This window comes from Lonchura striata, chromosome 4 (genome assembly GCF_050655825.1).
Source record: "Lonchura striata isolate lonStrDom1 chromosome 4, ASM5065582v1, whole genome shotgun sequence".
Taxonomy (NCBI): Eukaryota; Metazoa; Chordata; class Aves; order Passeriformes; family Estrildidae; genus Lonchura; species Lonchura striata.
Genome location: NC_140706.1, coordinates 42,519,166 through 42,542,869, shown reverse-complemented (window position 1 = coordinate 42,542,869; position 23,704 = coordinate 42,519,166). Strand labels below are relative to the sequence as shown.

General features: G+C 37.1%; 1 protein-coding gene across 1 annotated transcript in view; it reads right to left on the bottom strand.

Annotated features, from left to right (window-relative positions):
- Positions 1-5,274: 5,274 nt before the first annotated feature.
- Positions 5,275-23,704, bottom strand: part of DCHS2 (dachsous cadherin-related 2) — a 105,333-nt gene continuing 86,903 nt past the window's right edge. The window contains exons 14-20 of the mRNA XM_021530219.4: positions 22,275-22,382; positions 19,323-19,534; positions 17,704-17,855; positions 14,932-15,062; positions 13,167-13,453; positions 10,288-10,426; positions 5,275-8,901 (exon numbers count right to left, since the gene is read on the bottom strand). Coding sequence (XP_021385894.3) covers positions 6,275-8,901; positions 10,288-10,426; positions 13,167-13,453; positions 14,932-15,062; positions 17,704-17,855; positions 19,323-19,534; positions 22,275-22,382 — 3,656 coding nt within the window. The 3' untranslated portion in view covers positions 5,275-6,274. The remainder of the gene's footprint in view (positions 8,902-10,287; positions 10,427-13,166; positions 13,454-14,931; positions 15,063-17,703; positions 17,856-19,322; positions 19,535-22,274; positions 22,383-23,704) is intronic.

The window sequence follows — 23,704 nt, the reverse complement described above, 5'->3', positions numbered from 1 at the left end:
ATTGTCACAAGACCTTCCTAAGGAGTCAAGGTTTCAAGCATGTGGGTGAACTGGCTGGGCCTTTTACTCACTGTCATGCTTTAAAATTCAATTATCAAGATGTCCTCCTTGCTTCATCATTTCACCTTTGCACTAGTTGCAGTAATCAAATTTCCTTGTTGCTTTTTGTCTCCATGCTATAAACTTCACTATTTAACTCTGCAAATCACAGAAGACCTCATTAAACCTCACACAAAAACCATTGTAAAGAGGAGGCTTGTATGACTAAACCTGCATTTATCTGTAATTATAATGATAGAACACACCACATTCTTTTAGCAGGATATATTCACAACTTGGCTCCACACCTTAAGTGCTTAGGGATCAGAATGCCCAATTTTCAGTTATTAAAACTAAGTTAAAAGAAGTATGTGAGGGATGAAAATGGTCAACAGTGAAACATTTTAGCTACATATGGAAAAAATCTGAAGGAAAAATGGGGAGTTCAAACATATCAGCGATCAAGCCTAGAGTTTATGACATTCAGCAACAAAATTAAATACAGTTTATTGTAATTCTATTGCCAGAGAAAAAAGCAGGCTGCTGACATTTACCAATCTCTACCCAGTGAATATATGATCAGCCAATGGCACAAGATGCTCCATTAGTGTGACAGAAGACAGATTTCAAAACCTATATGACTATGGATTTCAGCCTAAAACTGAAAAAACACATACATCTCTCAAAAAACACAATCAAAAACCAATGCCACAAAATCTCCCAAAACCCAAATAAATCCCCAAACCCCAACAACCAGTCAAAAATTCCCAAATCCTTCCTGGTTATGTTAACAGTTACCAGGATAATTTTGAAGACTAATTCCACTTGACCTCAGGTAGGCAAGTAGAGAAGAAAAGTAGAGAAACCTTGTCTGAAGGTGCAATTATTTTGTGCATTCAGTAAAAGCAGTAGCAAATCAGGCAGCCAACTGTATTTTACATAAAAGAAGAACAAGGAAACAGTAAATGACCTTTCCCTTACAGACTTTCCCAGATTTCTCTAAAAATTGCTCCAAAATAAGCATATAAAGCAAGGTTTGCACCAATTACCTGGAAGCACAGAGGAACCTCCACTCCAAAGCCCAGCCCCCTGCCCCATGCTGGCTCTACTATTTTCTAGGGTCTCGATTTCTCTTCTCTTAACGCTCTCTCTTGCTGGTTTACAGCCCTGCATACTGAGGAGACAGCTCTCCATTACCACTGACTCTTGAAGGAGCATCAGCAAGACATATGTTGCCCATTTCTTTTAGGTGCATTTTTTATTCAAGTCCCACTTAAATCAGTGGAAGAAGTCTTGGGATGTTGGATCAAAACCCAGTATTAAAAAAAAAAATACTTTGAAATGAAATAAACCTTACAGTTTGTTAAAAGGGAGATGCTGGAAAGTAGTCTGCACCCAGCAAGATCGGGTTTGAGACAGAACTTTCAGAGTTCAGTGCAAACAAGTTTGATTTGCTACTAATTTCTTTTGGTTATGGCACCAGTAACACCATTTTGGAAACTCTTTTGAGTTTCCCATTTGAAAGTTTTCAATGAAATGGTGAAGGTGGATACAGGCAACAACCAGCTATTCCCCCAGGTTGACCTAGTGAGTAGTCACCATCTAGCCCCAGCCACTCCAAAATGTCACTTCTTTACAACAGCTACTGGCAGCTGAATAGCTCTCACAATCAACAGCTTGACTTCCATTTTCTGAGTTTTCTTAGAGCTTTCCTAGGCAATCAACATGCAGTTTTAGTGAAGGGGACCAGTATTACATAAATACTAACTTCCAAAAAAAGTGTAAAACAAACTATTTTCAAGAGGATAAGGCTACACAGATGTGACTGACAGTTTTCAGTGTAGTTTGTAAGGCAGAAATAGTTTATTTTAAACATGATAGTCGAGAAATCTGAGTTTTCTAATTGTAATGAGATTTGCATTTGAAGTTTGGAAAACCATGATAGATTTCTTCAGTCCTTTACTATGACATCTGCATTTTCAGGTATATGGTTTGGCTCCTAATGCATCATCCAGTACAGGACTTTTAGGGTCAGTCAAACATTTACACAGTAACAAGGCAGCAATTGTGATTTTTATGACTATCATCAGCTAAAGGATTTGGTACTTTCTTCATTGCTCAAGTAACTCATACGTGTCAAGAAACAGAATAATTTTGTAATTGTAGCCTACCCTGCTGCCTCTCAGTATTCCTTACAGATGCTCCTCTAGTACTTTTTACACATTACAGAAGAAAAGTATCTGGTGTTTTATGAGGAATAGCCCTAGCATCAATGTAAAGTGCAAGTCTTAACCAAAAAGTTTTAGATCTTCATTATTTCCCTTCTATAAGGCCCCTTTTCTTTTGCTTAGGCATTCACATTTTTTCCAGTGTTTTTTAAATGTTGTATGTATTTATGGAGGAATTTTCAAAGCCACCAAGAGGATTTTGATGTCAGACTGCAGCTTTTTGAATGAGTTCTGAACATACAAATCCATCCACAGATTGAATATACATTAGGCTTTCCATACGTGCTAGCAAACAGCTAACAGAACTAGCAACTATGAGGCACCCAAAACTATACTCAATTTGATTCTGCAACACTTTATTTATTGCAACCAGATCATCTACAGGCAACTGAGCCACATATTGCCATGGTGAGTTGGTTCTGTTGTGACAGACATTAAGAGCAAGAAGCTGCAAAGCGATTTCACTTGCCAAGCAAGCCAAATCCTAAATATAAACCTCCCACCACAGTATATTCAATTACAAAGTCACAACTGCCTCCTATTCCAATTAGTGTTTTTACAGGAATTTGGGGAACACCCCCTTCCATTTGCAGCCAATCAGTGCAATTCCCTTCCTGCAAGGATTCAATTCCTCTGCATTCTTCAGCCCCAAAGGGCTGGTTTTGAAGGAGCAATGTAGGCATTGCCATAGGGAGGAGGTCTAATCCCAATGGCCTCACACATGCCTATGGTGGACAACTGGAATGCAAAGTGGTCTTTGAGCTGGAGAAGTATAAAGCCATATGGGCACAATTGTCAGTCTGGTGCTAGCTGATGTTTTAGTAAATTTTTTTTCAGGGCAGCATATTTGCAGTTTATAGATATCTCAAAGGGAACAGTTAAATATAATTTTCAAGAAGCTACATGTCAGTTATAGAAAACAAGTGACATTTAGCATAGAGGATGGACGGCTACTAAATGTAAACTATACCAGGAATTGTCAGTACAATAGACTTAGAAACAAGGGTTCATTTTATATCACAACTATTTTTACCTAAAACTGCTTTAGCAATAACATTTATCTTCAGCTGAAGAAAAAATACAAACTAAATAGGGACTTGTGTAGGTAATTAGTGATTTTAGTATCAATTTAGAAAATAGGCATACAATGTTATAATCCCTAAATAATAGGTACCCTGTAAATATGAAGGTTTTTTCCCTTTGCACAGAAATCTGCTTGAACGTCAACATAGCAATGACTACCGGTAGATGGAATTTTTATATCCATTTGGTAGTGATTTACACCAGTGTTTTCAAGGCTGCCAACAAGCAAATCCAGAAGGCAGGCAGCCAAAATTCCAGAAGAGACAACTGTCTTTTATTTTATAGCTTATGCTTTTTGAGCTTAATATGATTTTCCACTAACAAGTTCTGTACCTTCTCCAAAGTGCTAAAACTGGTGTGCAGAATTGCAAAGTAACACAGCCTCTTCAAGGCAAGCTAATATTAAAGTCATGGTAAATTATAGAAGTTACACTGTTTACTTATGGGAAAAAACCAGTAAGGTTAAAAGAACTGTGCATGATTTATTGCAGGCACTTGTTTCAATGTTTAAGTTTTTGAACTTGACTATATATGACACAACAATATTTCAGCTAAGTGTTGTTTCCCATTTGATAAAAAAATATCAATAAATACATAAGAAACAAGAAAAAGATTGCTATAATACTTAAATGGAGCACAAAGTATTCATTTGCTATATCCTGTGCTTGATAAATAGGATGCAAATCATATATAATCTTAGAAAGGCATCAAAACCAAGTGTAATTTGAAGGGGCTAAAAAAGCACAAACAGAAACAATTTTCTTGTTTTTCAAGAACTCTAGGAGGTGGGCACCCATTCCCAAGGTGAGGTCCAAATATTATCCTAAATATGATTACTGATGCTTTCTAATGATTTCTAATGCTAACAGCATTAGAACATTTGTAAGAGCCATATTAGCAAAGAAACAGCTACTCATCCATTAGCCTAGACTCTATATATGAAATGAAGGCATTCCTACCTGCTTCATATCCATCAATGTGAAGGATGAAACAGTTTTGCTGTGTAAAGCATTTATTCTTCTACTGGTTCCTATGTTGAAAAGGTGACCCCTCTAAGGATGGCACGTGCTCATTGCTCACCAGAGCAATCACTGCCACTTGTCCGTGACAATCTGAAACTAAAATCAAATTAGTGAAGTTGTTGACTTCACAAAAAAGGTAGCTCTGCATGCCTTCTGATACTATAACTGCACCGAAGTGAGCACCCAAAGAACATCTTTCAGTATATGAGAAATTACTTTATGATTTCAGGCATTTAAGTTAAAGCCAATCAGGCTGTATGTAATATAATGCCAACAGGCAGACAATAATATTCATTCTGAAATAATGTCCTTATTAATTCTGAAATAATATCCTTAAGCTGAACCTCTGGTTTTAGATATGAACTGGGAAGGACTCCCTTTTTTTGCTTTCTTCTCCCTGGCACAGTTTTTTGCCTGACTACACAACTTACCATCCCATCTTCTTTCTTAGTAAAATTTGTCTGTCCCAATGAATTTCTAAGCTATGTCTCGTATCTGACTCCATGGCAGTACAAAGAACAAATGGTAGCTTTAAAAGACACACACTTGCATAGCATCATGGAATCTGTTGCATGTGCAGGCTGTACAGTCAGTGTATCCTCAGAAACAGGATCTTATTCAAAAACTGGTTATGAGCCCACAGGCTGCAATTGTTGACATGCAAGCTTGAGAAAAAGCAGCCACTGCACATGTGCTACTGATCCCACAAAACCACTCAGCCTAACCACACTGCATGCTTTCCCTCCACCTGTTAAGACCCATAAAATAGCTATACCTCTGCACCATCTGACTTGTAGCAGACTCCTAGGTACCAATTAGACCCTTCTTATTGCCCAGTTTTAACACACATGATGCAAGGGACTTTTAAGTGTACACTGAAGAAAAAACAGAGTTATTATAGATGTACTGTCTGTTTATTTTATTGATCAATATACAAGCATATACAGCATGTGTATGTGTCTGGATATACATACGTACACAAAATGCCATGTGTATGATACAACAAACAAGGCCAGGTTACCTGGTCTTGCATAGATCTTTGATCCAGCACAGAACCAAAGACCAGGGTGGAGGTATACAGGATCTTCAGAACTGTAACACTGCTCTTACAGCTGCCTGAGTCCCACCTTCTGTAATACGACAAAAAGACAATAGATATCTACTTGAGATCTAGTAATAGAGAAGATGGTTGCTCTTCTCTTACCAATGGTTATTCTGTTTTCCAAGGGTGATCCATTATTCAGATTATTGTGACTTGCTGGCTTTAAACCAGGAGATAAACAAAAGGTGCCCAGAACCTGCTGAGTGGGTTCCACAGCACAAAGATAGCTAAAAAAGCCCACTGAGGAGCCATTGCAGATGATAAAACCACACCAGGCCAAACAGATCATTGGGACCCAGAGGCCGAGATGCAGGAAACCTGGGTAAACACTAGAGAAAGAGCTCAGCACGAGTCCTTGTTTTATCCTTTGCCCACCCCCCATCTACTGTACCTACACATCCCTCCAGTACCCTCCTCTAACACCACCACAGAAGCAGTCAGAACCCACAAGTATGTTAACAAATGTTTTCCACAATAAAGAATTACTTCATTATTTGTTATTAATGTATTTTATAAGAAACATGGTAAAATTGATCAAATTTGTTATTAGGCACTTGGTTGTGTGTTTTACACAGGAAACCACACTTGTGAGCTGAAAGAGAAGTGTATTCTCACAGTGTATTCTGAGAAGAACAAGAGGTATAGTTACAAAATTTCTGACTACTTTATATTTTTACATTTTAGGCTCATGAAAACAGAATACTGGTGATGCAGCTCTGACAGGCATATTTTGCTGTTAAAAAGTAATAAAATACATTTTAAGCCATATTTTTTATTATAAAATACTGCCAGTTAATAACCTAGACCTGAATTTCTTCCTCTGTTGCAAGTTCGTAGCTTGGATCAATAAGACATGTTCCTATAATTTTCCCATCAGATAGTACTGGAGAAGCAGAAGGTGTCTGCATGGTAAGTAGAGAGAGAGTAGGAGAAAATCTGGGGGTCATGGTTGGTGGAGGGTATCCATGATTATGGAAAATAGGAGGATAAGAGTCTTTATTAAAACCTTGCCCTGATGTTATATTTGGCATTCTTGGGGGCACTGTCCTTATTCCAGGCTGGGCTACTGATGTTATCAAGGGAGGAGGGAAAACAAGAGATTTCTTCTCCTTAGAGAAGCTGTGAATGTGAACATTTTCATCTTTCAGTTCTGCAATATCATTAAACACTGAGGCAAGAGGTTGAAATCTGGGTTCGCAGCTGAGCACATAATCCCAGTTATAACCACCTACGAGATCCTCATCTGAGGTGCCAACAGTTGCAATCAAATCACAGCCAGAGTCTTTCCCATCTGACATCAGGACATAGTCTCTTGTGAGGTCTGTCATTATGCCTTCCTCTTTTATTCCAATTTTCGTAAGTGTTTGAGACAAGATTTTATGTGCACAGGCTGTGTCACAAGCTTCTTCTCTGCTTTCTCCTTTAATGGTCTGCACATTCTCCATGCTTTGCATGGTAGCTGTGACATCTGTTTCTCCAGAATGATAGGAGAACTGATCAAACTCTCTTGGGATCCCCAAGTCTGGCATCTGCGAGCCATGCTTGCTCACTGCTGAGCCAATGCTTTTTCTGCAAGGATACTCATAGATCCGTTTGATTTCCTCATCGTCGGCAGACTCACCTTCAGCAGAACCATGACCACTGGAGTCTGAGTGCCTGCAGGAGACATCATCATCCTTCCCCTCTCCGAGTCCAGCTAGGCTCAGCCATTTTGCTATAGCACCCATAGGAAGCATACTGCTCTCAGTACTTTGGATTTTCTGGCACTCCTTGTCTTCTCTTATTGAATTCACATCAGCAGCTGAGGAGGATACTGGGTTTTTTTTCACACAAGCATTAATCAGATCTTTCTGCTTAAGTGTCAGAGTAAGTGTGATAAGACTGATGGCAAGCAGCAGAAACACCATCAGTGAGATGGAAACACTCACTGTCAGGCTGTGTGCTGACACTGTGGGATCACTCTCAGGAGAGTTGGAAACATTTACAAAAACAGTGCATGCTGTAAACCTTGATGCAATTTTGGGGCTATGAGCTCTTACCAACAATTTCAGAGTATCATCATTCCTTTTGATGCCATTTTTCCTTCTGTGAACAGTCTGAGTCAAATAAATATTGCCACTGGTTTGATTCACAGAAAAGAACGGAGAAGGTTTTAGAAGGGAGTAATGAACAACTCCATCCAGTCCACCATCACTGTCTGATGCTGTCACTCTACCAATCAACTGGCCTGCTTGATTCTTCTCAGGGAGATTAAAGAAATAATGTTCTTGTGTAAACACTGGGTCAAATTCATCTCTCCCCTCAATATCTACCTTAACTGTAGTGGTAGTCAATGAATCACCTTTGTCTTTTGCTTGGATTATGAGACAGTACCTATTTTGACTTTCATAGTCAAACATTTGCTTTGTATGAATATCTCCTGTTAAAGGATCAATGAAGAACATGTCATGGTCTCCAGCAGCTTCACGATGAGCCAAACATGAAGACTGAATGGAATAGGTAAGGTGCCCATAGGAGCCTTTATCAAAATCCAATGCACAAACAGCACACACAAAAGAAAAGGTAGGCAGATTTTCACTGACAGTGCAGCTCAGACTGGGAAACAAAAAAAGTGGGGCATAATCATTGTCATCTAGGACACTAACAAGAACAACAGCAAAAGCCATATTTTTTACATCAGTTCCTCCATCTGTGGCTTGGATAACTAAAGTGAATTTCATGGTATCCTCATAATCCAGCATTTCTGTCAAATTTACAGATCCTGTTCTACCATCCAAGCCAAAATACCCTCTGTCATTTCCAGAGATGATAGCATAAGTGATCTCTGCGTTAGTGTCTGCATCACAGTCTTTTGCTGAAACTTCAGTGATGTGACTGCCTATGGGGATGCTTTCTTTGACATGAACATGATACTCTGAGCTGCTAAATACTGGAGGGTTATCATTAACATCCAGAACAGTTATTAGCACTGTAGCAGTTGAATTCAAGGAGGGTGTTCCATGATCAGAGGCAAGGAGAACCAACTGGTGAGAAACAGCTGTTTCCCTGTCAAGAGCACTGCTCAAAACAAGACTGCCTATAAGTTTGTAGGATGTTTCCGACCCCACAACACTTGTTTCCACAGAGAATAAATTCTCAGCATTGCCACCAATAATAGAGTATTCAACAAACACGTTGTCACGCGTCCAATCACAGTCGATGGCTGAGAACAGAAGGACACTTTCTCCAACTGAGGCATCCTCACTCACACTGAGATTGTACAGAACCTTTGTGAAGTGAGGGGCACAGTTATTGACATCTCCTATGTGCACCTCTATGGAGGTAATTGCATTCAGAGGAGGACTGCCACCATCTATGGCCTCTATCAGGAGACGAATAATGGAAATATTTTTCAGCTGCATAACTGGTTCCGTGGCAAACAGTGAACCTGAAAATAAAATAAAATTAACAAAAGCCCACAATTCACAGGCAAATAAATGTGATTCCAAAATCTGATTATAAACAGTCATATTTGAAAATGACCCAGCTGTAATGGCTGTACACAACATCTTGCATCTGGAGAGTAAGCAGTCAATGTCTGGATGAACATCAGAGACAAGTGGCATCCCCCAGGGGTCTGGGACCAGTATTGTTTAATACCAGTGACATAGTGGGATAGAGTGCTGCCTCAACAAGTTTGCAGATGACACCAAGCTGAATGCTGCAGCTGACATGCCTGAGGGATGGGATGCCATCCAGGTGGACCTGGACAAGCTCAAGAGGTGGGTCCATGAACCTCATGAAGTTTAACAAAGATGAGTGCAAGGTCCTGCACATGATTCAGGACAAATTTTGATATCGACAGAGGGCAGGGGAGGAAGGGATCAAGAGCAGCCATGTCGACAAGGACCTGGGGGTACCAGTAGATGAAAACTTGGACATGACCCATCAACGTGCACTTACAGCACAGAAAGCCAATTGTAGCATGGGCTGCACCAAAAGCAGCATGGGCAGCAGGGAGAAAGACATGATTCAATCCCTCTGCTCTTTGTTAGAGTCCTACTGGAGTGCTGCATCCAGCTCGGGAGTTCTCAGCAAAGAAAACATGTGGATCTGTTGGAGCAAGGCCAGAGGAGAGCCATAAAAATGATCAGAGGACTGAAACCCCTCTCCTGAGAACAGGCTGAGATTGTTCAGCCCAGGGAAGGCTCAGGGAGACCTTATTTTGGCCCTAAAGAGGGTTTCTAAGGAGGGGAACAGACATTTTAGTAAGGCCTTTTGTGATAGGACAAGGGATAATGGTTTTCAGCCAAAAGAGGGCAAATTCAGATCAGATATGAGGAACAATTTTTCTCAATGAGGGTAATGAAACACTGGAACACATTGCCCAGAAAGGTGGTGGTTGCCTCATGCCCAGAAACATTCAAGGTCAGGTTGGACAGGATACTGTGCAACTTGACCTATTTGAAGATGTCTCTGCTCATTGCAGGGGGGGTGCACTAGATGACTATTATAGAGCATGTCCAAACTATTCCATGACTCTAAGAAATCATAGCTAATGCTGTGAAAGCAAGACCTCCCCTCAATGATGCAGCATCAAATACACATACTGCATTTTGACCAGAAAAAATACACATGGTTTGGGGACAAACTGAGAACTCCAGTCTTTGATGCAATAGCTCTCTCCTGATAATGGCAGATTTAGCAAAAACAGGATTGACTTTGGCCACCACAAATTTCCAGAACTCAAGTAATCACTGGCAACAGGTGAGAAAGGAACAGAACTCTTTGATTTATACTTAAAAAATTGAACTAATAATCCATGCAGACTCACCATTCTTGTGATCAATGCAAAATCCTTCATAGGGAGAGAGGATTTTGTAGGAAATCATTCCATTACGTTCAGAATCCCTGTCTATGGCAGAGAGTGTCAGAACAGTGGCATCCATAGAAATGAGCTCTGGCAAGTTCACCTGACATATAAAACAAAAATGCAGCTTAATAAAAGATTTTTAGATATTAAAAAATTGCCTTTATTTGTTCTTATTAGTAAAACTCCCAGATTTGGAATTCCCAGATTTGGAAGTTTTACCTACACATTTTCTTCTGGAAGAAGAAGAAACCAGAAATAGTTGAGATATTGAAAACTATGCCTTCAATAAGGCAAAAATTCTTAGTAAGCTTTTAACAGTAGTAAAATCCATCTAGTTTATTATGACAGCAAGTTCAGAAAAAAAATAATGATTTTTTTCAAGAGTACACTTATGGACTGCAACTAAAGTCTTTTCCCCTTGCTTTCAAAAACCCCTTAATTTCCATACATGGAATATTGTCTGCAGTCTCTGTCTGGAGTATATGACTGAATGCTAAAACAGCCAATATGTGCACCCTGAAAACTCCAGCACTAGGGAACTTCAATCACCACTGGATTATTCCTAGAATTTAACTTTCCAAAATGCTTCCTTGTTTTTCTTCTAGGAAACCAAGAAAGTCCATTTCCTTTTAAAAAATGTACATTGTTTCAAGTCCAGGTACAGCACTTTTGTGACCAAAGTTTCCTTCCACCTTGTAAATCCAATTTCAACTGGACAGCATGATATAGCAGCTACCTCTGTCATAACTTGAAGTGTCAGTTTAAGTAATTTAAACAGAGAGGTTATATAATATATAATAACCATATACATATATTAAACTATACATGAGGAGCATAAATACAAAAACACTTAAAGTAACAATAAAAGAGTAAAAATACAGGATGCTGAATAAAGAATTATACATATCATCAACCAAAAAGAAGCAGTGTATTTTACTTGCCAAGCAACACATCAAAACATCAGGACAGTGGAAAGAGAAGCTCAGTAGTTTACATTTAAAAAGTAAATAAAACTACACTGTTTTAAATCAATTAATAATGCTCCCTACAATGTCTGCTCCAATCTACAAAAAAAAAAAAAAAAAAAAAAAAATTCTAGCACTTACACAAGCAAGTACTTGCTTAAACTACTCTCCAAAATAAGACACATATGAGGACTGAGGAAAATAAAGGTCTAAGAATCACTTGAGTATTAATAATGCATTTTTTCCAGAATGTAGATTTCTGATTTTTCATGGGAAATGTACACAAATTCTGTCAACTCAGGCCCCCAAAAGTTTCACAGGTGCCTACAGTCTGTCCCAGACATATCTAAGTGACTAAACTACTGTGCCTGCAAATGCTCAGAGGTAGAAAATTCTTTACTAAGCCAAATGTTTAGACTTATTTCTTTACTAAAACTGCCTGAGACTTACAAATGGAGCATTATTAAAACCAAATCTTCTGTGGTGCCTCATATTTTTGGCTCTGAAGACATCTACCACACAAAAAAAGCACCCAGTCAAACAGCTCAGTTCACAGGATTGTAGAATGGCTGGGGCTGTTGGGTACCTCCAAGGTGTAATTCTTGTTCAGAGTAGGGTCACCTAAAACAGGGTGCTCATGACTGCATACTGCTGAGTTTTGAATATCTCCAGAGACAGAGATGCCCCAACCTCTCTGGACAACCTGTGCTAATGCTTAGTCACTGTTAGAGTTTGAAGGAAATAAAAAAGTTTCCTGATGTTTAAACAGACCTTCTTGTACATCCATTTGTGCTCACTGCCTCCTGTCCTCTCACTGGACACAACAGAGAAGGCTTTGATTTGCCCATCTTTACTTGCCCACACTAGTATTTACATAGATTGGTTAGACTGAGCCTCCTCTTCCAGAGGCTAAAACATTTCTTTATGTAGAGGGTGGTCAAGCACAGGAACAGGTTTCTTCAATAAGTGGTCAATGCCTCAAGCCTGCTCATGTTTAAGAGGTAATTGGCCAATGCCCTTAACAACATGCTTTAGTTTTTGGTCAGCCCTGAAGTGATCAGGCACTTGGACTAGATGATGTTTGTAGATGCCATGTATCCCAAACTGTTCTATGACTCAGTGATTTTATTTTATATAAGATCCACTGTCTTTAATCCCCACTTGTCTTAATGGCCCACAGCTGTCCATAGTCATTAAAAGATTTGTTTTCACTGTTGGACAACTTCACTTCTACAATAGTACCAGTTCAAATGCTTGTCCAGGAGTCCAAAAGCTGAGCTCTGTACCCTCCTCAGTCTCAAGGGATGTTGGGGAGGTCAAAACTCGTATCCTTCACTCTCTAGGTGGGTGCCATTGCCGTAAGGCAGCATTGCACATTGCAAACTTTATGTGCATCATCTACCACAAGTGCAATTGTGGTACACACCTCACAGCAGCTGTGTAACTGAAAATGAAAAAATTAATGCCGTAGTAATGGGGCCAGTATAAAGGTACCAACTTGTTTAGCATTCTCTCAGAAGAAAGAAGTTCTGAACACTGGACCCTGCTTCCCAAACTGGATTGGATTGTATCCAGTAACTCCTAGTGATGAATGCATGGTTTATGAGCTAGTATTCACACCAATTGCCTTCTGAAGACAGAAACCACAAACACTGAAACTGAATAGTTTCCTCAGTCCTTTTAGCAGAATTCTTAGGAAGGGGCTGGAGGTCCCTAGAAGAGCTCTGCTCTGTTTCTGATGAGTAATAGTTTGCAGAGACCTTTCTTCTCTGTGCTCACATGCATTCAAAGACAAATATGAACAAGCATTCCTACTGTTTATCATCCTATATGGAAAGACACCACATGTTGATTGTGCATTTGCCATGTTCCCACCTGATAAAAATCTTGAGTAAACACTGGAGGGTTATCATTGATGTCCAAAACAAGGATGGTGAGTTCTGCTTCTGTTTGATGCACAGAATCTGAAACTATGATATGCAGTGTATACACAGCAGTTTCTTCAAAATCTAATGGTCCCACCACTATGATGACACCAGTGTGTTGATCGATGGCAAATTTCATTTCAGGACTATTATCATAAATAAAACCAAATTGAAGTGCTGGCCTGGAGTCTGCATCACTTGCTGACACTTGAGTCACTATAAAACCAGGCAGGATATCTGAAACAATAATTTTGAAAATAAGTCAGAGTTAAAAGATAATGTTACAATTTCTGAAGATTTTGTCTATTTTGTAATATTAGATCTTGGATATATGTAATCTTTCAGTATAGCTTTTGATGTATTTAAACTTTGTGGTTTGCAATAATCACAATACCTAGAAAAGCTATGGAAACAGTAGTGTATTTCTTCAAAGGTATGTGCTGTATCCAAATTTTAATTTGGGTTTTCTTTAGACTTTCCCAGATACAGTATAATCACAACAGTTTCTTCACCAGCAGCAGGAACTCACATGGTTTTCCATGAGCATTTAGGTGACATGTGTTTACTGAACAATGCCACAAGAATATTTAACTGAGGCATTAGAGACCATGATCTGTGTAGAACCAACAAACGCAATTCTGGAGTTTTTCCAAATGAGGAGAAGGCCCCTAGAGAGAAAGAAGGCCTTCAGACAGACCTACATGGCAAAAAATATGAAGAGATCAAGGTATAATACTACGAGATTGAGAAACCGGATACAGACAGCTTTTGTCATGGGCCAATTTGACAGTACCAAAGATTGCAAACTGAACCTATTAGTGATCATTTCACAAAGCCTGGAACTAACAGAAGCTAAACTGTTTCTCATTTACATGCCTTGAGCATGAAGCCTCAAAAATACTGTGCCATGTCCTAAAGCAAGGGTTCTTAAAGAGAATACAAAATACTAATTAAGTAACCAGTAGTTTACAGCTGCTGTGCATCTATGAATTCTGTACTTGTCATTACCAGTGACAGATGAATTTAGGAAAGACTAAAATATATCAGAAAAGACAAACTTGATATCTTTTGTTAACAGGAATACTGGGGCTTATAATTTTTCTGCCATATATCATAATGCATTCACACGTAAGATGCTTGTATTTGAAAATTACAGGCCCAGGACTCAAGTGCCTCAAGTGCAGATGTTGAGCTAATGTCACACAGGATGCATGCTGGGATGAGAACTCAGGAGGTCCTGAGTCCTTCTGTTAATGATCATCAACTGGACTTAGTTCTAGAGTTTGAGTAACACTTCATTCAAATTTATAGGAAGTATTTCTTTAATCACAATGAAGTTCAAAATGTCTCATTTCTAGCAATGCTGGTTTTAACACCAAACATTTTTATTGGAGAAGAGCAGAAATCAAAGACATATGAAGAGTACAATACTGAAAATGAACAGATTCAAGTTGTTTTTCTGCAGATTTCTCCCTCCTTCTAAATAGCCTATGGTTTTATTCCAAACTATTCACAATGTCTAAAGATTAAAAATAATGACAGAAAAAAAAAAAAGCAAATCACAATTTGCTTTGATATTTCAGCTTTAATACTATCCATTATAATTTTTACTGCATTTGTTTATTTACATGAATCACCAAAAGCACTAAATCATTATCTGAGAATTCCTAGCTTCAGGAATTAGGAAAGAAACTTAGCTGTACTTTCACACTTACTTTCTGGGACCTCCACTTCACCTAGTGGTTGGACAACTGGAACATTGTCATTAACATCTAACACTTGTATCCTCACAATAGTTGTAGCAGAGAGTCTGGGGTTTCCTTTGTCAGCAGCTTGTACAACCAACCTACAATTAAAAGAGGCACTAATTGTCACTTTTGATCAGAATTCACAGAATTATCCACCACTATTATAAGAAGGGGAAGTTTTAAACCCAAAAAGAATAGCCATTTCTGCTTCTCATTGCAACTCTTAAATTCCATATTTCTTTTTGTAAGGTTGACTGTGCGCGGTTTTACTTTATGGTTTTGCAGGAAAAGTGTTCAGGAGATTCTCCATGGCAAAAGAATGGAAAAATCATACAAAGAAAAGGAACTGTTCATCTGTACTCATCTAATCCAATTTCACACCAAATGTAAGTGCTAAATAACTCTTTCAAACAAGACACAGGTCTCTTGTTGGTAATTCAGAGCAGCAATTAAAACCTTAGTACTAAATTATCATTTGAAGGAACGTGACTCTCTTAATTGTTTATAGAAGGACAAAAGGGGTGTCGAAATTGGAAAACACCTAAACATCCAAAACAGTATTCAGCCAGAATGCCCGCAGACACCGAGTAGCCCTTCTATGACATTATAAATTCAAGTGATAAAGTAAATGGCAAAGTTCCCACTGATTTTAGTGGGATCAGAATCTTGCTGTCAGATTAGAAGAGTTTTGACTTTACACTTCCATTTCATATCTGCATAAGGATGGGTGGTAAATTCTATAAACAACCTTTTCATTCCCACAATGTAGCAAAGAAAATGGTAAGCAGCAACATGATAAACATGGATAAAAGGTTCACTCTTCATGGGAGGCAGTTTCTGATCAATAAAAAGCAAATGTAAACTGATATTATTTGGAAGACTATACCACTTCCCAATAGGGAAGATTCCAGACACAAATACACAAATTCAAAATTAAATCTAACTTGACAGATGATCTTAAAAAAAAAAAAAAAGGAAAAAAAGGAAACAACAAGATCAGCTAAAGAATATATAGGTCAAAGCTGAACATCGCAAATAAATGTTTTATGTACTGACAACTATTTTCACATTGCACCATATTTTTTTTTTTTTGCCTCCCCAAAGATCTTCTAAACACTTTATTTCTCCATCTTTCTTCTAAGTAACTTAAGAATTGTCAAATCCATATTTTACTTCTTATATGTTCACTTGACAATATGGAATACCAAGGCTGTAACTCAAGCTGTGGCTTGAAGCATTTCCATTCCTTAACCACACCAGCTCTACTCTGGGTATCCTTGTGGTTTCTGATCCAACAGAAGATAACTTAAATTGCAGGCTAGTATTCAATCAGTGACCATGCATAATTCCATATAGAAAGTATATTTTTTCTAGAATGAATATTGGTAAGGTATACATATGGAAATATTTTACTAAAAATAATCACTTTCTATGGTTTCAGGATAAAAATACTTTCATATAAACATTTTAGACAAGGCATTAAAATTAAGGCTCTGTCAACACTTTCATTATAAGCCCTCTTGTATGGGACTTAGAACTTCTGGGGATGAAAATGTTCAATTCAGATATATAAACAACTCCTTGCAAATTGGAAAGAAACAATGGTAACATTTTGACATCAAACAGGAAATAGTTTTGAAAACTTCTTTTGCTGTTCACTTTTCACCTAACATAATACAAATTAATAACTCCTTTTAGAGAGAAGGAATATCAAGCCACAGATTCCCTGAGCAAACTGTCAAACTGAAAGTCTTGAATTCAAAATAGATACTGAAATAAATCAGGCTGCCATTTAAAGAGATATATGAGAATTATTATCTCATTAACAGTAGACATCCTTCCTTTGAAGGACTTACTCCAAGGGTTCTTTTAAAGTACTAGTCACAAATAAAATGCATTATACTATTTAAATTTTTGAAAGTCAGAATTAATGTTTTTGATTCAGTGAAAAACTGAAAAAAGCCCTCCAAAACTTGGTCCCACAGAACAGGAAAATGTGCAAATATTTTAACTGGTGCCACAACCAGATGGAAAAAAAAAGTATCTTCTTCTGACACATACACAGAAATAATATTTTTTGTGGAGATTGCAGTACTTAAAACGGGTCTATTAATGAATTTTCATAGTAATATTTTATCTTCAAGGCACTATTTATTTCCTTTCTAATTCCAACTATGGAATAACCCATAAAGAAAAAGTGTCATGTCCACTTGACAATATTTATTCAGAGTTTCAGAAAAACTGGAAAAAAGTATTACTTAGTACAAGACAGGTCATAGATAGAAACCGTTTAAAAAGAGCCTTTAATCACATTATTGAGTAGAAACTTTGAACTATCTAGCAAATAAAAATGAGAATGTATCCCTATTTCTTGGATTTGATTTGAGTGTTTTCACTGCGTCTTTATAAAGTACATTTCCAGAGAGGGAATGGCTGGACAGTTATTAATATACTAAAATCCAGGAACTGTCATTGTTCCTAAAGTAAATAATCACAGTTATATCATTAAGTGTTGTCATTGATTAAACTAGACTATATTACTTTCTCTAAATTTGGTAACTACACAAGAATCTGTAGTAGAAATGGGCAGCTTTAGAGCTGTTCTCAGTGCTGCCTGGCTTGCACCCAGGTTCTGTGGGCAATGGATATCAACAGGAAACTGTGAAATATGTAACATGAATATTCTCAAGTTAGATGAGACAAAAGGAATACAATTTTATGAGAACCTTATATACAAACCTGTAAGATGAAGTGTTTTCATAATCTAGGCCTGTATTAGTTGCTAGAATTCCTCGCGCTGAATCAATTAAAAATGTTGCATTTTCATTACCAGATACGATTGAGTATTCAGTTTCTCCATTCAGCCCACTGTCAAGGTCAGTTGCAAATACCTGTTTGTGAGCAAACTGAGGCTTAATTAAAAACAGTAGAATGTGATTTCAGAAAGAAAACTCTTATACTACAGTCAGATATTTCTGATTACTTTCCTTTCGTCTGCACATATTTAAATAAATCATCGTTGTCCACAGCTTGAGTGTTGTGTAAGGTAACAAAATCTGCCCATGAACTGCAATGGGCTGCACATGAATGAGTAATTTAAAATTCAGCTACATAAAGCATTAGGGCTGAATGTAATCATTTTACTATTAGGTTGCTATTAGAATGCTCTCTCTGTTGAGCACATTAAAATGCATTTTCTCAGTGGTACAGGACTGACCTTTAAAGTATTGCTGCTATACAAACAAAGAATAAAATAATAAAACTACCAATTTGGAGTTTTCATGGAATAGTTCATTAATTACCTCTTAAAAATACCAATCAGAAAATGTAAAAACCAAATCTGCAAAGATTTGCCAACAGAATAAGGAACAGTCAGCAGCAGTGAACAGGTTTCTCAGAGTCCTCTTACTCTTTGAAGAGTCATCTTTGTATTTTTTGGTTGCTGAACAAGCACTATAATGAGTCTGGGATCCAAAACATAGCAGAGGCAACCAGTCAGATTGAATAAAGAAAACATAATAGAATGTATTCTGTCATAAAATTTTGATTACACATCTGGCTTGACTGCCTTCTGATATTTCTCCATTCCTGGACATATGTTTCTCTAAATACAATGTCCATCAGTTTCTAATCACTTTGCCTTGGAGGCATTTGTAGCTTTTCATTTATTTATTCTCTAGAGAGGGAATATCTTTAGTACCTAACATGACCCTCACCGTGACCTGACTTGCAATGCAAGAACATGTACTGAGGAAATTATGTGTTCTTCTAGTCCAACTGATGTCTCCTTTTGCTCTAACATGGCCAGCTGGAAACATTTTGGGAGAATGGACCCATTCAGAGGAAGAAGTATTTGCACACTGAAATTAAGACAAGCTGCTCTTTAGGCATCAGATTTTAAATTGAACACTTGGGTTTGACTCTACTAGTCTGATGAGTAGAAAGTATTCTTTTTATTGCTATAGTCCTTTCAGTAGAGGCATTAATACAAGACCCAGCCTATATTGTAACCAGAACCACAGATTTGAATTGTATTTTTCAATTCCTTGAAGATAGAAACAGAATTTTTTAAAAAGATAATTTAAATTCCAGGTGCACAGTTATCCAGGAGATACAGATTTCTCTTTCAGTTCAAACAGACCTGAATGAATGATCTGATGTGAAATATGGTCTAGAAAAAAAGAATAATGTAATATTTTAGATATCCAAGCAGACTAGTAGCAACATTAAGAATCCTACTCACAGTTTTTAAGACAGAGTGGTCCAGGACAGAGCTAACGGGATTGTAGTGATGAACAGATCAGCCAGACTTCTTTTTAACTGCAGCACTGTGATTGGGAAGATATACTTCCACTTACCCGTATGATGTCTGCTTTAGGACTCTGGTCTTCCCATACTGATGCTTTATAATAGCTTTGCTCAAATTTTGGTGTATTGTCATTCACATCTTGAATCAAAACAGTCACTCCACAGAACACTGAACTGAAGCTATTTTCAGCCACAACTGTAAGATGTATTTTAAACTTTTCTTCATAATCAAGGTACTTTGGCTCTTTCACTGTGATTGTACCTGGTTTATTACAAGAAAAAAATCTCAATATGTGACATACTAATTCAGGAAAAAATATGTACAAATGCAGTTATGAAATTCTGAACATATGTGGTCACCTCCATTGAACACATAACAGAATTCCATCAAGCTTGCCATTGTGTCCTTTTTCTACCTACCATCACCCCAACATGCTAGTTACTGAATAAATCTTGGATAGCTAAGTTTTCACCAACCACCACTACATTGGCAATTTACAAAAACTAAGCCAATTTACTAGCAGAGGAATAGAGACAAAGTTTCTGCATGACGTTCCCTCCTTGGCACACAACACTGTCCTTCATCTGACAGTGGCTAGATCTACCCCTCTCCACCAAAATCCACATCAGGCAACAGCTGTAACAATTCCTGTATCTGATGGATATACAGGCAAAACACTCTGATGCAGTGAGCCCCCTCCCCTAAGCTGTTATTCTATCAAAAATAAACTAAGAATGAGACTTATTGAGATGACAAGGACAACTGGCCACCTCCACATTAAACATGAAATGTCCTTGGAAATCCATAGTCATTGTTTCAATGTTCTAGGAACATACTCATAATTCTTTATTACATCTAAGCATAAAACATACTTGATTTGTATATTAATTTTCCCTAAAATTCAAATTCAGTTTTGCATGGACTTTTCAGTAATGATGTCATGAATCTTGTTATCCCAAACTTGGGCTATCATAAGAATGCATAAACTGTGGCTCCACAAACTAATGATTTTTTTTTTTATTTTCTAGGATAAGCAAATATTAACTATTGTTTATGGACCTACATCTTGAACATAAAGATTTCAAAGGTGTTTTATTTTCAGCACACTTAGCAATATCACATTCTGTTTGCAGAGAAAAGAAAACAGACAGGGGCAGAAGAAATATACTTCCAGATGGCAGAGAGCAAAGGCTCTAGCATAGACTGAAACAAATAATCAAGTTTGAGGTAACCACCTAGGAGGAACATGTGAAAGAACCAGAGTTGCTCATTCTTCAGAAGTGCATTTGAAGAAAAAACAGGATAACAGTCTTGAAATATGCAAATAATAAGGGGATTGCCTTTGTCTTATGTTTACTCTTCCTAGATTATGAAATAATAAGTTTAAAACATTTCAGTAAATATTCAGATAAATATGAATAAAAACTTTCCAACTGCCAAGACTTTCGCAGACTTTTGAGAAGGTTTTGCAGAATCACTGTCCCTGATGGTTTTTAAGGTCCGTACAAATTTCTGTCATATTTTGGCACAATTAATTCCCCTCCTGCACTGGAGGGGGACACTAGCTCATGTCTTTGATTCACCTCCTACTCTTTCTACAATTCTACAGTATAATAAAAAATAACAATGGTAGAAAGTCTTCTCCAAAGTGTGGTTAATTAACATCAGTGCTTGAAAAGGCAAGTAGAGCAGACCTTTGGCTGTTCAGAATATGAATTACAGACAGGGCATTGATACAGCTCAAAAATACTTCTTCTGTAGAAGCAAGGAGTAGAGAATTACTGGTGTCAAAATTATGCTAATGTAAGCATTGATCTTCAAAAGTCCTTAAAGGTTGAACTTCATTTATTTTTTTCTAAAAAAGAGAAGAAAAGCTTCTGAGGAAAGGAAGCAGAAGAAAACACAATGGATCAAATGTCTCAAAAAAAGACTTGTGATAAATTCACTGCTATAGAAATTTCACTCCTGTTTGCTTCAAAGCATCATGTAACCATTTTTCAGCCTAGATTGATACAAAAGAGAAAATAGCATTTGAATTTTCTTCTTTTTTTTTCTTTGAAGGTCACATTGGAGAAGATTAACTTCCTCAGTAAAAAACCTCTCTGGGCCTAAGATATTCTTTAAGGCTAATCTGTCTAGTTTTATTTCAGTGAAAGAAGAAGGACTTGAAAATCAGAAATATGCACTTCAAGCACCTCTCATCTAAAAAAATTATTTTACTGTTATGCCATTCGTTGCCTGGTGACATCAGGGTAATCAGATGTAAAAGTGTCCAGAAACTCAGGGATAAAGCAATTTATTAATGGTACAAATATTTACACTGTTTCTGAGGAAAACTGTTTACACTGTCTATATGCCATCCCAAAAAGAGAGACTGCAGTTATTCAGAAAGCAAACTTATTACAGACTTTTAGGAGCTGAGAAGTAACCAGAGTATCTGTGCTCTGTTACAAGCCTTAGAGGAGAAAATGTAAATGTACATGGGGAACACCCCATACTCCTGCACCTGTAATTCCTGACTGAAGAGCAGGTGAAAGCCCAACTGCTGAAGAACACAAATACAAACACAGAAAAATAAACAGACTTGAGTTTAAAGCGTGTTGAGGTTTGCCTGAAACAAAGAGCATTAAAATCAACAAGAGTCTAATGCTTCTACTTTAGAAGTGTTTTGAAGGATTTTATTTATTGAGTTTTTGGGAAACTGTATGATGAGAAACAGGATGGAATCTCAGCTTGGATCACAAAGCAGTAGTTTATCAACTCCCAACACCTGGTGATTAATAGTAAATCAGAACTGAGTGTTTTAAACAGGGATACTGGTGTTCAATTTCTTTTTACCTCAAGTTTATGACAGTGCCTGGATTTACTAATGACCTGCTCATTGTAACAGAATTATTACTAGGGAGTACTCTTAAGATATCTAGCCCTTGTTCTTGTGGTAGGAACTTGCTAATGCTCCAAAATACACACAAACACTTGAAAAAAAAATTATAAAATGTACCTGTAACAGGGTGTATGGAGAATATTTCCTGGTCACTGAAGATACTGTATTTTATGTCTTCTCCTGTAAATTTGTGTTCATAGGCTTCTACTGTTAGAAGTGATGTACCTATGGAAGAAGTAAGACATTTTAATCATGTCCACCCTAGAAGGTTTTGTTGTAATTTTACAGTATTGATATTAACAGCAAATGTACAACTATGTACAAGGTTAGGTGCTCATTCATTAGTTTAGTAGACTATAAGAATAATTCTCCATGATTTTTCCTATATTACAAATTAATAGCCAAAGTACTGTCTATCCCTCCTTCCTCAATAAATTACACATCTGATAACAACTTTACCTGCTTAAATAAAATTCTGGGATTTAGTTTTTCCTAACTGCAAACTCACAGGAATCACTGGAGTTCTCTCTTACCTGAAGTCATACCTAATTATTTTTGTTTTTTGGTGCATCATGTCACCCAAAAATAACCAGAAAGAGTTTATTTTTTTCTCCATTTATCAGGATTCACTTTGGAATTTTGAACAGTATCCTAAATTAAATATCCTTCAGAATTTCAATTAGCCACCTTTTGACAAAGAGAAAGAAAAGATGAAACTATGCGCATAGCTATGTGTCAATTCACATAGAATCCAAATTCCATTAAAAGATCAATAATTTAATATAGAATGCAGAACACATGAAATAGAAATCCTATTTGAATAAAATAAAAAGGAAAATGTTGAATTCAATAAATTATCCTGCTCAGAATCATCACATTTAACAAAAATACAGTAGAGTTAAAAGGCATTATCAAAACCTACAAATAATTATTATTTTCAAGTGACATGAAATTATCCAGCATATATGGCCATTGATTTAAATGTTTTTAATTATTTAATTAAATTGTAATTGTTTCCATGCAGCTGTGATGGAATGAGGCAACCTGAGCTCTTTCAAACCCCATTAGAGGAAACTAGTTATTTTATTATATCACAAAGGTCATACTGTTCATAGTCAGTGTCCTGGATGCCACAGGAAAAGACTTTAGTATAAAAAATGAGAGGGAACATTGCTATTACAGTGACAGTTACATATTACATTTGAGAAACCAGAATTTTTCTATTAAGAGTTTACTATCTGCTCTCAAAATCTGTCAAAAGAAAAATTATGCAAATTTTGACATGTAATTTGCTGTACTTGTCAATATACTTATGTTTACTAGAAAAGCTTTGGAATCAACATCCATCTGTCCAGTATGTAAAGACAGATATATGAATGCTGACCTAGAGTTTTTAGGAACTAAATTAAGGGGCTGTAGGTTGAATTTTGATTGCCAAGCATCTTTGATTTACTACAGAAAACTGCAAGGACAATCATTGACACCATCCTCAGAACAGAGTCAGAGATAAAACACCCCAAGGTCTGAAGATTATCCCTCTTTATCTT